Consider the following 14423-nt stretch of genomic DNA (forward strand, 5'->3'; position numbering starts at 1 on the left):
TAGAACTCATCCTGGATACTGAGGGCAGAGCTTCATCTCATAAACAAGAACCGCCCCTCGAGACGACCGGGAAAGTCGCTTCAAACCGAGCAGCACGCTGTAGACGCAACAGACGATCTGGTGTCCACCTGTAGGGAAGAACCGCTGTCAGAGATATATCTTACAACACTTTCGTTTCCTTCTCACAGGATTTAAGGATAGTGAACTCAACAGCAGTTATATTTAACGTTCATTAAATATTTCAAGAGTGGATTTTTGATGTTTGTAGACTACTATTTCAAAGCCTACAAGCAATGCACTTAATTTCCACTTTTCAAGAGGAAACTGTTGATATAACTTGTCTCAGACGTTGAAGGAAAGTGCTGAGTGCGGTTACTTAATGCTGGATGAACAGGTGGCGCGAGCTCCGGTTACCGTCAAGTATTTATCATTAGAGAGGGCAGGATACCAGCAGAAAGGACTTACTTCAAATGTCCGTTACTTAGACAGCTGACCGAATTCAAGCTTTCAGTGAGGGCAGTAGCCGGTGACTAAACTTCTTATTCCGTGAAAGCAGAAAGGAGTTTGACATAGGCAGCATGCCAGCCGCCGACAGCGACATGGTGATAGACAGTCCCCGGTTATACGGGTTGAAAGAATCCTCTACCGGGAATGAAAACATCATTCCGGCGTCCCTCGGCAGCCCTGCCGCTGACATTCTCCGGAACTTTTATCACACCAAGAGGGTCGGGAACTATCTTATCGGAAGGAAACTGGGAGAAGGATCTTTCGCTAAAGTTCGAGAGGGTCTTCACGCAAAGACAGGAGAGAAGGTGAGATTCAGATGTACATATTTTTGGGATACTTTGTAAACATCAATATAATTGCCAATTAACGGTGTTGATTATAGAACTTGATAATATAACTCGGTATACAGTAAACCAAAACAACATAGGCTATATTACTATATTGTCACATTTAAATACATTTGAGTAAATTAAATTTAACATATATAACTGTTTGGCTGTTTTTACGTTTTCACAAGTTTATTTACATTATGGGTTAGGTTTGTTTACGTTATGGTGCCATCGCGTCTATATTCGGGTGGATAATGCTTGTTGAACTATACCTACATGTCTGTAGGCTATTAGAACAACAAAACTATTCAATGGTTTCCTACGGCGAGTCAATCAGTTCCCACCCCGTACAAAGTGATGCACAGCCGGGAAACCATGCTGTTTCTGTCGCAGACTCATGTCTCCAGGTGTGGATGGCAACCCCGAACAGTGGGACGCCCACAACCAAGCTCCTATAAGTCAATATTTATTGTAGCCAGCGCCTGTGTGTGTGTGCCATGTCTGCCTGTGGGCTCTGGCGTTCACTGTTGCTGTTCCGAGGCAGAGTGTGCTTTCTGCTGGCAAGCGGTGATCTCACTTCTGCTGTGTGTGTGTGTGTGTGTGTGTGAGGAGGGCTAACAGTTCAGCCAATGAGAGTGCTAAGTGGGTACTTGCATATGAAATCATGACTTTGATCAATGGTCTCTTTCTCATTGGGATTCTGGGAGCACAGGGCTTTGATCCGGGCTATCACTGGCCACTGTCTGGCTTTGTCTCATTCGGTCTTATTTGTTTGAGGAACAGCCAAATTATTTGCATATTTCAAAGAAAAAAAGACACAAAAAAAAACAATTGGCCCTGTTTATATGTGTGTTAGTACGACCTCCTTGATGTGTGTGTGTGTGTGACCTGAAATACCTATTTAGCATATTCAGGATTAGCTCAGCTTTGCCTCCCTGTACCCCCCTCCCCTCTGTTGCCGTGGCGAGGAAAGAAACCCCTTCTCTCCTCCTCTCACCCTCTTTCTCTTTGTGTGGATGATGCAAACCTTGGCAATCCCACCCAGCCTGCTGAGAGCAGCAGCACCACAAGGTACTGTAGACACCACCAGGAGGGGAGGGGGAGGGAGAGAGAGGGGGAACATGATTGTAGGGAGAGAGGGAGAGAGAGGGGGGAGGGAGAGAGAGGGAGAACATGATGTAGGGAGAGAGGGATGAGAGAGGGGGGAGGGAGAGAGAGGGAGAACATGATGTAGGGAGAGAGGGAGAGAGAGGGGGGAGGGAGAGAGAAGGAGGGAGGAAAAGACGGAGAGAGGAGGGAGGAAGAAACGGAGAGAGGGAGGGAGAAAATTATGTGGGGAGAGAGGGGGGAGGGAGAGAGGGAGAAAATTATGTGGGGAGAGAGGGGGAGGAAGGGATAGAATGAGAGAGGTGAGGAGAGAGGGGAGGGGAGGGAGGAGAATCAGGGAGGTAAGAGAAAAGGAGATGGAGGGAGGGATTGAAGGAGGTAGACAGCAAGAGAGGGAGAAAGAAAGAGAATGAGGGATGGAGGAGAGAGTGACAAAGGCAGGGGGAGGGAGAGAGAGAGAGAGAGAGAGAGAGAGAGAGAGGAAGGGAGTTCATTCAGCCGTGGTGTTGTGAGGGGGGGGGGGGTGGAGAATGAGAGGGGATATCGAGGGGAGTGTATAACGATGTACAGTGTGTGTGTGTGGTGTCTGGAGGGTTGTAGAATGTTAGAATGTAGAAGGATGTACAGTGTGATGGGGGTGTAGAACAGGGAGTGGGGGAGCAGGGTGGGACCGTACTGACGTGGGAGAGACAGCAGTGAGGGCACGTGTTGGGGGGGTGGGGCAGGGTGGGGGTTGGGGTGCACATGCATGCAAGTTATTTGTTTGGGGGGGTGCATAGAGGTCATACAGTCCTGGTTAAACCAGAGGGCGATGGGGGGGTCATGTGTGTGTGTGTGGAGGGGGGGTAGCACATGCTGCATGGACGCGCTCCAGTAATGTATGTAACCCACTTTCTCTCCGTACCCCCTTTGTCTGGGTGGGGGGTGGGGGGGGGGTCCTTCACAAGCCCTCAGGCGACTGCCCGCCCCTCTCCCCCCCCCCCCCCCCCCCCCCCCCCCCCCCCACCCCTGTCTTCCCACCCCCTGCACCCCTCTCCATATAGCCTACTGTACATTCACTACCCATCCATCCCAGTCTCACACACACACGCGCAGCTCCCTCATCCACACTGCAGGCCATAAACAACACTTACACATTGTGACGGCTCAGCACAAACACCTCCAGCAGAGTCCAGTGGCTATCAGAGGGGACTGCAGATGATGGAGGGAGGTGTGCAGGGGGGGTTGGGGGGGAGAAGGAAATAGCACCCCCATTCTCCTCCCCCTCCCTCCCATTCTTCTAACCCCTCTGTGTTTCAGTAATGGATGAGCTGATTGGGTCTGTGTGTGGCGTGTGACGGCTCAGTGTTGCCAAGGTGATTAGTGAGCCGTGGGGAGTAACCTCTCGAGCTAAAGGCTGAACGGGAAAGAAGGACCTGTGTGTGTGTGTGTGTGTGTGTGTGTGTGTGTGTGTGTTAGAGAGAGGATTCCTGTATTAACGGAAATGTACTGGATACCGTGTGTGTCTAACACAGCCCCGGTAGAGCGGGGTGGAGGATGACAGAGGAGAAGGGTGATGTCATCCCTCTGGCCGTCACTCTGAGATCCTCTCTCTGCTCCCTCTCTGCTCCTCTCTCTGCTCCTCTCTGCTCCTCTCTCTGCTCCTCTCTGCTCCTCTCTGCTCCTCTCTGCTCCTCTCTCTGCTCCTCTCTGCTCCTCTCTGCTCTTCTCTCTGCTCCTCTCTGCTCCTCTCTCTGCTCCTCTCTCTGCTCCTCTCTGCTCCTCTCTCTGCTCCTCTCTCTGCTCCTCTCTCTGCTCCTCTCTGCTCTTCTCTCTGCTCCTCTCTGCTCCTCTCTCTGCTCCTCTCTGCTCCTCTCTCTGCTCCTCTCTGCTCTTCTCTCTGCTCCTCTCTGCTCCTCTCTGCTCCTCTCTCTGCTCCTCTCTGCTCCTCTCTCTGCTCCTCTCTCTGCTCCTCTCTGCTCCTCTCTGCTCCTCTCTCTGCTCCTCTCTCTGCTCCTCTCTCTGCTCCTCTCTGCTCTTCTCTCTGCTCCTCTCTGCTCCTCTCTGCTCCTCTCTCTGCTCCTCTCTGCTCTTCTCTCTGCTCCTCTCTGCTCCTCTCTGCTCCCCTCTCTGCTCCTCTCTCTGCTCCTCTCTGCTCCTCTCTCTGCTCCTCTCTCTGCTCCTCTCTGCTCCTCTCTGCTCCTCTCTGCTCCTCTCTCTGCTCCTCTCTCTGCTCCTCTCTCTGCTCCTCTCTGCTCTTCTCTCTGCTCCTCTCTGCTCCTCTCTCTGCTCCTCTCTTCTCCTCTCTGCTCCTCTCTCTGCTCCCCTCTCTGCTCCTCTGTGCTCCTCTCTCCGCTCCCTGCTGGACTGGAAGGGACAGGCTGAAACTGGCCCTCATTAGTTGGCCTGGGCCCTTGGTGTGTGTGTCACTTCGCCAAATGGGGGACATTCACATGAACTAGCCATTTGGCCGTCCCGTATCACAAGGGTGTGAGAGGGAGAGAGAGAACGTTTGCTTTTCTCTCAGTTTATGGTGCTCCAGTAACCACACACACACACCCGTGGGGCCCCAGTGTCAACAGATAGTGTTGGGGTCGTCGCTGGCAGCTGGCTGGGAGCCGAGTACTCTAGGATCACGTGTTAGACTGGAGACCTGAAGCCTCTCACCTGTTCCTCCAGTCCGGCCTCTCTCTCTCTCTCTCTCTCTCTCTCTCTCTCTCTCTCTCTCTCTCTCTCTCTCTCTCTCTCTCTCTCTCTCTCGCTCTCTCTCTCTCTCTCTCTCTCTCTCTCTCTCTCTCTCTCTCTCTCTCTGTCTCTCTCTCTCTCTCTCTCTCTCGCTCTCTCTCTCTCTCTGCATATTTCTGCTCTGAACCACATCACAGGCCTGTTCTCCATGGGTATAGTTGTTAAAGATATCAAATCTCCAAGAGTTCAGATGTCAAACTCCTGCTGTCTTTCCCAGACTGATGGATTTCTCTCCTCTCTCCTCCTTTCCTCCCTCCTATCCCCTCTTCCCCCAGGTGGCGGTGAAGGTGATAGACAAGCGCAAGGCCAAGAAGGACTCGTACGTGACCAAGAACCTGCGTCGTGAGGGCCACATCCAGCAGATGATCCGCCACCCCAACATCACCCAGCTGCTGGACATCCTGGAGACGGAGAACAGCTACTACCTGGTGATGGAGCTGTGCCCGGGGGGGAACCTGATGAACCGCATCTACGACCAGAAGCGCCTGGACGAGAGGGAGACCCAGAAGTACGTCCGGCAGCTGGTCATGGCGGTGGAGCACCTGCACAGAGCGGGGGTGGTGCACAGGTGAGCAGGGGGGGGGGGGGCACAGGTGAGGGGCCTAAAAATACACACAGCACACACACACACACACACAGACACAACCTTCTGCTATCAGTTAGAATCAGTCAGGAAGTCAGACAAAGGATTGACATATGCCATCTGCAGTCTGAGGGTTAATCAAGTATTATACCGTCTGGTGGGTTAAAACGCACTTTAGCCCTGTTACTACAGTCATCCTCTTTTTCCAAAACAGACTTTAAACCCTGTTGTGGACATGTAATCTGTAAATAAAAGCATGTACTCAGTGGAGCAGGGTCACTCTTAGTGCTACAGTGGGACAGTTGAGGAAGGATTATTAGTTTAAGAACAGTGTGTATTAGTAAGTATTAATAACGGAAGTGATTCTTTATGTGACTGGATTGTACTAATGCAGGCTTACTCTTTTTGGGGGCTTATCACTTTTTTTGGCTTTTAAGATTACAATATATAATCATTGTAATATGTTCATTTTCTTATCTCTCCCCGGTGAAGGAATTTAATCCTATTCAACAAACAAAGATTTAATGTGGGCCCCCAAGGGTGGGATGGAACTAATTCATGAGCAGAGATTTATTTTATACCAAAAGAACAATAAAAAAAAAATACATTCCCATTCATGGGAGCTGGTCTCACACTCTCAGCACAGAGCTGTAGAAGCACATCCTGTTTCTACAGCCTGAGGGTTGTGTGTCTGTCTGTCTCTGTGTTTTTGTCTGTTTTCTATTTGTGTTGACATCTTGTGTCTTTTTTCCAGAGATCTGAAGATTGAAAACCTTCTGTTGGATGAGCAGGACAATATAAAGCTCATAGGTAACGAGATGATCTGTGTGTGTGTTATCAATGTGTGTGTGTGTGTGTGTGTGTGAGTGAGTGAGTGAGTGAGTGAGTAAGAGAGAGAGAGAGAGAGAGAGAGAGAGAGAGAGAAGGACTCAAACACTAAACAGAAGATATGGGCTCAGTTATCGAACAGTAGCAGGGTGCGTGTGTGTTGGGGGGGGGGGGGGGGGGGCAGAGATAAGGTGTTCCAGGGAAGTGTTTTGTTGTTTCACATGTGGTGAGGCTGACGAAGCAATTAAGTATACAGTTAAAACCTAACGATCTCTCACCTTAGTGTGAGTGTGTGTGAGTGAGTGTGTGAGTGTGCATCTACCAACATGTAGAAACTGGTCCCTTTTGTGACCGTCAACATGAACAAATTCCATTGCATTCAGAACACTCACTCATCAATCCCTCTCTCCCACTCTCCCCCCCCTCTCCCCCCCCCCCTCTCTCCCACTCTCCCCCCTCTCTCCCACCCCCCCCCTCTCTCCCTCAGATTTTGGGCTGAGTAACTGTGCAGGCATCCTGGGTTACTCCGACCCCTTCAGCACCCAGTGCGGCAGCCCGGCCTACGCCGCCCCAGAGCTGCTGTCCAGGAAGAAGTACGGGCCCAAGGTGGACGTGTGGTCCATGTAAGTACCACACACACACACACACACTGCCTGGACTGTGACCTCTCCTAACAGCACACACATGAAGTTCATCCTGCAATGTGTATCGAGGGCTGTTCTAAAGTGTGTGTGTGTGTGTGTGTGTGTTGCGTCTGCAGTGGAGTGAACATGTATGCCATGCTGACCGGCACCCTGCCCTTCACTGTGGAGCCCTTCAGCCTGAGAGCTCTCCACCAGAAGATGGTGGACAAGGAAATGAACCCTCTCCCTCCGTCTCTCTCAACAGGTACACACACACACACAGAGACACGCCTGTAACCTACATACTTCATAGGGAACAGATACCATGAAGGACACACTGTACTGACGCGTGCTGTTGAACATAGTTCAGTCACACGCAAGGACATGTACGCACAAAAAGAGCCAATCAGCCAGCCGAGATAAGCAGCACTCCTCTGGGCTGTACGAGCCTGTGAGTCCTCTTCTCCCCCAGCCAAACGCTATATACATCAGGAAGAGAAGCGGCAACCTCCTTAAAGGAAGCCTGCTGCTGTGAGACTGAGACCTGGTGGTGTGTGTGTGTGTGTGTGTGTGTGTGATCGATGTGCCTTCTGTAAACACCTCTCGTGTCCTGCCATCCATAAACTGAGGTTTGAGGACACATGTCACGCAATGGGAACACAAAGACACCAGTGGCAAGAGATTAGCGATGACATTTTTGTAACCTTTCATTAAACGTGACACGGCTGCATACTTTAAACTAGGATCTTATATGCAAATGAGCATGCGAGCGCAGGAGTGTGGGAGTTGTAACCGCGTGCGCTTTGAACCCTCCGCCAGCCCGCCCTAGCGCAGGCTCCAGAACCAACTCAACCTGCTTTTTACGACAGGTTGACATTCACTGTTCCTCCTGTCAAATGTTAATTGGCCTCGAGATTTGCATTCTAGCATTCCTCTTGCGACGTCTACACGATCCATACTGAGTTGTGTTTCTTGGCAGGGTGTTTTGCAAACTTAACTGAACACCTGTCACGGAGCCTGTTGATTCCCGCCCCACACACTCCTAACCTTCGTTCACCGGGCAGAGCAGGCCAGAGCGGGTCAGAGCGAGGCAGAGCAGGCCAGAGCGGGTCAGAGCGAGGCAGAGAAGGCCAGAGCGGGTCAGAGCGAGGCCGAGCGATGCAGAGCGGGTCAGAGCGAGGCAGAGCCAGGCAGAGCGAGGCAGAGCGAGGCAGAGCAGGTCAGAGCGAGGCAGAGCGGGTCAAAGCAGGTCAGAGCGAGTCAGAGCGGGTCAAAGCAAGGCAGAGCGAGGCAGAGCGGGTCAGAGCGGGACACAGACCTGAACAACGCTTCCTGTGTCCGTCCACATTAATCCAGTCTGTAATCCATCGGATTTCATTAATTCACGCCGGCCAACGTAGTCACCGTGCGTTACGCAACGCGGGGAAGGGAAGAGCGTTCCAAAAGAACACGGGGTACACAGGTGGATGTAACCACGGCAACACTCCCCCTGTCCCTCTCTCCCCCTCTGCCACCAGCCCAGCCCTCTACCACAACACAACTCATCATCTTATCGCCCACCGTCATCGACAGCTCGAGTGACGTCCATGTTTGTTTAGGCGTTGCATTTCCCACTAATGCCAAGCTGTCTTAGCTTGGTTATGTAAGAGCTTCTTAACCCCGACTCACAGCTCAGCCCTGCCATGCCACATTACATAACGAGACATGAGAGGGGTAGAGGGAGAGAGGGGAGAGAGGGGACGAGAGGGGTAGAGGGAGAGAGGGGAGAGAGGGGACGAGAGGGGTAGAGGGAGAGAGGGGACGAGAGGGGAGGGGAGAAGAGGGGAGAGAGGGTAGAGCAGGGGAGGGGAGGGGAGAGGAGAGGGGGGAAGGATGAGCAGTTGTGAGTCAGTTGGTTCCTGGCACTGACATCAGCCTGAGAGAAAGAGAGAGAGGGGAGAAAAAGTTCCCTCCACGGTCTCAGACAGAGAGACAGACAGACAGACAGACAGAGGAACAGACAGACAGGCAGACAGACAGAAAGACAGACAGAGGAACAGACAGACAGACAGGCAGACAGACAGAGGGACAGACAGACAGACAGAGGAACAGACAGGCAGACAGACAGAGGGACAGACAGAGGAAAGACAGACAGACAGAGGAACAGACAGGCAGACAGACAGAGGGACAGACAGGCAGACAGAGGAACAGACAGACAGACAGACAGGCAGACAGACAGAGGGACAGACAGGCAGACAGACAGAGGAACAGACAGACGAACAGGCAGACAGACAGGCAGACAGAGGAACAGGCAGACAGACAGACAGACAAACAGGGACAGAGAGGCGTCCTGTTCTCTAGTCAGCTGATGGTCAGTTGAACCCATACAGGAAGTGACCGTGTGAATATACCCACCTACTTCCTGCTCCTCCCACTGAGCTACATCACACCTGGGGCAGCTTGTTCATGTGCTGCCTGTTGGATAGAGAACCCACATGGCTCTGGACAGAGGTATTTAACTCTGTCTCTCTCTCCTCCTGTCTGTCTCTGTCTCTCTCTCTCCTCCTGTCTCTGTCTCTCTCTCCTCCTGTCTGTCTCTGTCTCTCTCTCTGAACGAACAGCTGCTATCTGTCTTCTGAAGAAGCTTCTGGAACCGGACCCGGCCAAAAGACCCAACATCCACCAGGTGATGGCTGACTCTTGGCTTCAACTGGCCAACACACACACAGGAGCCCCTTACCTCAACAGGTGAGAACACACACACACACTAACGTGCACAGACACCCCCTCCACACACACACACACACACACACACACACACAGGAGCCCCTTACCTCAACAGGTGAGAACACACACACACACTAACGTGCACAGACACCCCCTCCACACACACACACACACACACACACACACACACACACACACAGGAGCCCCTTACCTCAACAGGTGAGAACACACACACACACACACAGAGACACACACACAGAGACACACACACAGACACCCCCTCCACACACACACACACACACACAGACACCCCCTCCACACACACACACACACACACGCAGACACCCCCTCCACACACACACACACACACACAGACACCCCCTCCACACACACACACACAGACACCCCCTCCACACACACACACACACACACACGCAGACACCCCCTCCACACACACACACACACAGCCCTCCAGACTCACGGCGTCTCTCCTGGCCGCAGAATCCACATCGAGGAGATCAACCACATGGTCCTCCTCCATATGACTGAGAGCATGGGCTACAAGCACAGCGAGGTGCTGAGCGCCGTGCTCACCAACCGCGCCTGCCACACCCTGGCCGTCTACTTCCTGCTCAACAACAAGATGAAGAGGCTCTCCAAGGAGTATAGGGTAAGGACACACACACTAACACATTTACATTACATTTAGTCATTTAGCAGACGCTCTTATCCAGAGCGACTTACAGTAAGTACAGGGACATTCCCCCTGAGGCAAGTAGGGTGAAGTGCCTTGCCCAAGGACACAACGTCATTTTGACGGCCGGGAATCGAACCGGCAACCTTCTGCTTACGAGCCCAATTCCCTAACTGCTCATCCACCTGACTCCCCTTTCACAACACACACACTGACACACCCACACACACACTAATGTGTAGATGGTTAGGGTTAGTAGGTGCTTTTGTTGACCATGGTGTCTCCCCCTGACCTCCAGGAGATGCAGTACCAGGAGAAGAAGAGCGACCGGAGCGAGTACTTCCAGACCCAGTGGAGGAAGCACGTGGACAAGGTCACCATCCCCCCCAAGCAGACCCCCGTCTACCTGGCCGTCAGCAAGGGCCCCAGCAAGGAGAAGAAACACAGGACCGGTGAGTCGCACGCTGATGATGTCACTCAGGACCGAGACAGAAAGTGCAGAGGATCGACGCCTCTCTCTATCTCTCTCTCCCCTCCTCACTCTGCTTACGCTGAAACACACCTGCTCTGGATGGAAACACACACATACACACACATTTACATTTAGTCATTTGGCAGACGCTCTTATCCAGAGCGACTTACAGTAAGTACAGGGACATTCCCCCCGAGGCAAGTAGGGTGAAGTGCCTTGCCCAAGGACACGTCATTTGACACGGCCGGGAATCGAACTGGCAACCTTCAGATTACTAGCCCGATTCCCTAACCGCTCAGCCACCTGACTCCCACATGAAATTGCTCCCCCGGGCAGGGTGGGTTAGGTGATGAATGCCTCTTACACTATTTGCCGTTACATAACGTGGGCTGCACATCACACACTTTATCTACTTAACACATATACATTATGAATATCAATTATGCTATTATTATTTTTATCTGGCCAATGCTAACACAAAGCACCTATGCTCTACATGCAGGCTAGCCCCTTTCCTTTCTCACTTAGCTGTTTTCGGTGTATTTTTGGACACAAAGCAAAGGCTGTGTCATCTTAGCACAATGTTACGTATTCTAAAACTAAAATATCTCCCATGCATCTTGTGCGATAATCTGTTTGTGTGTTGATGTGTGTGAAAAGTGAGCAAATAAAAAATTCTCACAGTGCCATTTCATAATAATACCTTTTGGGTCACCGCGCCTGAAATAGAGAAGAATGTAGGAAAGCGAGGGAGGGAGGGAGAGATGAAGTTTCCAGTCATATAAGATGTCACATGTTGATTGTATTCCACAGAATGGATAATACCACACAATGCTATTGCAGACAGGGGGCGGAGTTCCCAGTGTATGTGAGAGGTGATACAGACTAAAATGTTTTTTGGCGGTTGACAATACCTCATTGACTGACTGAAATGATTTGTGTGTGTGTGTGTGTGTGCTGCAGTCAATAGGCCAGAGCTACAGCGTGTGTTCGTCCACAGAGAAGTTTCTAGAGCTGCTTCGGTTTCTTCTTCGGTCAGAGAGCAGTCGAGGTTAACCTTATCTCCTTCTCGTTCCCCTGCCCAGGTATACTGAGAGCCATGACAGGCGGCCATCGAAACTCCCCTCTGGCGCCCTCCGGCACCGTGGCGTCCTCCTCCATGGAGTACCTGGAGATCCACCCCCTCTTCCCCCACGCCAAACCCATCCGCCGCCTGGGCACCCTCCAGCCGGCCAACACCAGCCCCGAGCACTCCATCCCCGCCCCCCCGGCCCCTTCGCCCATCGGCATGCACTCCTACGACTCCCTGGCCAAAGCCGAGCCCGTCGAGGACACCCCGTCATCCCCCTGGTACAAGCTGACCAACGGCACCTTCTCCCCCCCCCGCCACGTTTCCGCCTTCCACCCGGACTCGTCCTACCTGAAGAAGGCCACCATCCCCAGCCCGCCGGTCCTCATCGTCAACCCCCAGCCCAAGAAGAGCTCCTCCACCTCGGACTGGTCCGACACCAGCGGCAGCCCCCCCAGCTGCGTGGGCAGCCCCCCGGGAGGCCTGTCTGCCTTCAGCCCCCCCAAGTCCGCCTTCAGCCCCCTGAACCCAATGTCGGCGTTCAGCCCTCCCTCCAGCGGGGGCGGCAGTGAGCCGGACAGCCCTCAGCACCGCAGCAAGTTCCCCTACATGGGCATCGGCCAGATCCTGAAGAAGAAGGTGCAGCCGTTCACGTTCAGGGCGGAGCAGGCGGTGGAGGAGGTGGTGTCCCCGCCCCCGTACCCCATGCAGACGCTGCTGTGTGCTTCAGGGGCCTTAAAGACGCTCTGCTGAGGCATGATGGGGAAAAAAAAGAAAAAAAAAAGACCGTAGCGTTCACGTTCACTCCCTCGGAGGAGTGGTCTTCCTGAGTGGCCTTGCGAACTTTGACCTCTCTCCTCTAACGAACAAGTTACCGTCACAACACTTGACACACACAAGTCACCTCTACGTTTATACTGACAATTTAAAACAAAAAAAACTACAAAGAAACTTACAAAAAAAATGTTTTTATGAAAGGCTGCATTTATATCAACAAAAGCCTTGATTTTGATTGATTGGATGTTTCCTCTGCCCCTGCTGTCTGTGATTGGATGTTTCCTCTGACCCTGCCCCGTGTCTCTGTCTGCGAGGTGACCGGCTGAGTGACATTGAGATGATGAGATTGAACATGCTCCACCGAGCGGGCTTGTAAAGACCCTACACACACACACACACACACAGCGATTTAACCTACCAATGCCCTAGAAACAGCATTGAGACAGTGTCCCAAACAGGGCTTAAGGTACAACACACACACAGACACACACACACACTGACGACATTGTAATATAGAATCTCTCTTTCGTAAAGTTGCTGTCTTCTTATGAACTAATGTAGAGATTTGCACTAGACTGCTCTTGGTTGAGAACACTTATCTAAGGAACTCTCTCCCACAGATTTTTTTTAAGGAACTCGCTTCTAAGGAACTTTTTTACTGTTTCCCTGTGATGCAATCTGACCACGTACCAAACATGCAACAGTTTATGACTTCCACAGAACCTCTGTCACGTCTCTACCGCAACAGGCTGACTAATGCGGAGGTTTTATTTTTGAACATTTCTCTCACAGTCACAGCTGGGTAATTCCAGTCCCTGTCGGTCTGGCTCGTTCCACTTGTGTAGAGACAGAAAAGGTTTCGAGAAAGTTTCGATCCCTCATCTCTCAAGTCCCATTTTAATATCAACCACGAATTCGCTCAAACTCGGATCCGTTTAGCCGGTTGCGAGCCAGAACGTTTACCACACCTGCGAGTTGCAGTTCTTGTCGATAACCCAGTTATGTATCTACACATCCACATAACCATATCTGGTTTCTCCGTGTGTGGCAGTGTTTTGATAATGTCTAGCTAAGTATCGGTTACATGGTTCAACATTCTACCTGGACAGACAGACAAAAAAAAAACTAATCTCACGTGTCTAAACAGTTCTGGCCAAGGCTTTTAGCACAGGTGAATACGTATACGACTGTTAACATCCAAAAAATTTATTAAAATGATTGATTTCATATTGTCTTAACTCTTGTGCTGCCTTCGGGTCATTGTGACCCGATCGCAGCTGTAGTTTGTGCAATAGTCCTAAGTGTTTTGCCGCCATAACGAATATTGCCAAGAAGGTGCTTTGCGAACAAACGGAAGGTTTTGTGATGTGATTGTTTCTGTACATACAGTATGATTCCAGTGTTGTTCACGTCTGATAGTCCATGTGTTCATATCACCATACTGTGAAGTGGGAGCAGTTTTAAAATTTTTCACATAACATGCTAGTCGTTCCACCAGACTGTACGATGCAGTGCTTCCGGAATGCACATGAGCCTATACTCACACATGAGCCTATACTCACTACTGAAAGTATTTCTGTCTAACTGAAACATTGCATGCAAACTGTTAGAATCAAAATCGTATTGTCAAACTTTTGATAAACAATGTATTTGAAATGTGTTGTTGATATATGGAGATTGAAACAGACTTTTGAGGGGGTTCTTTTGTAAGTTTTTCTAACGAATGGCGTCGTTTTGTGTGTCAAGAGATTTCTATGCTGTATAAAATATTTTAAATATTTATACTGAATCCATTATGTGTCTGGCTGGTTCTTCAAACGCACCTGGTCGCTGTCTGGAAATCCTATAGGCCTAGGCCTGTGTGTATACGTTCCCATGTGCATCGGTAGGCCTACTGTGTAATGGGCGCGGTACATAGACTTGGGCGTACACACGTCAAATTATATTACTTTAAAATGCGCCTGAGGGAATAACATATTAAATGCTTTTGACGCGTCGCCAACA

At 51.1% G+C, this 14423-nt stretch overlaps 1 protein-coding gene across 1 annotated transcript; it reads left to right on the forward strand.

Moving 5' to 3' along the window:
• The first annotated feature begins 50 nt into the window (after positions 1–50).
• On the forward strand, positions 51–13567 carry hunk (hormonally up-regulated Neu-associated kinase). The gene is made up of 9 exons (XM_062453748.1): positions 51–812; positions 4943–5235; positions 6005–6060; positions 6566–6701; positions 6839–6966; positions 9302–9428; positions 9909–10077; positions 10400–10553; positions 11659–13567. Exons 1-9 carry the CDS (start codon positions 579–581, stop codon positions 12393–12395), a joined length of 2034 nt encoding a protein of 677 aa, XP_062309732.1. The 5' UTR covers positions 51–578; the 3' UTR covers positions 12396–13567.
• Positions 13568–14423: the final 856 nt, after the last annotated feature.

This window comes from Osmerus eperlanus, chromosome 27 (assembly GCF_963692335.1).
Source record: "Osmerus eperlanus chromosome 27, fOsmEpe2.1, whole genome shotgun sequence".
Taxonomy (NCBI): Eukaryota; Metazoa; Chordata; class Actinopteri; order Osmeriformes; family Osmeridae; genus Osmerus; species Osmerus eperlanus.

Bases quoted from the DNA above. Each gene is read 5' to 3' on its own strand.
- hunk (XM_062453748.1), top strand. From the start codon at position 579: ATGCCAGCCGCCGACAGCGACATGGTGATAGACAGTCCCCGGTTATAC. The intron at 5,236-6,004 runs GTGAGCAGGGGG...TCTTTTTTCCAG, and splicing joins AGAGCGGGGGTGGTGCACAG to AGATCTGAAGATTGAAAACC. The intron at 6,702-6,838 runs GTAAGTACCACA...TTGCGTCTGCAG, and splicing joins AAGGTGGACGTGTGGTCCAT to TGGAGTGAACATGTATGCCA.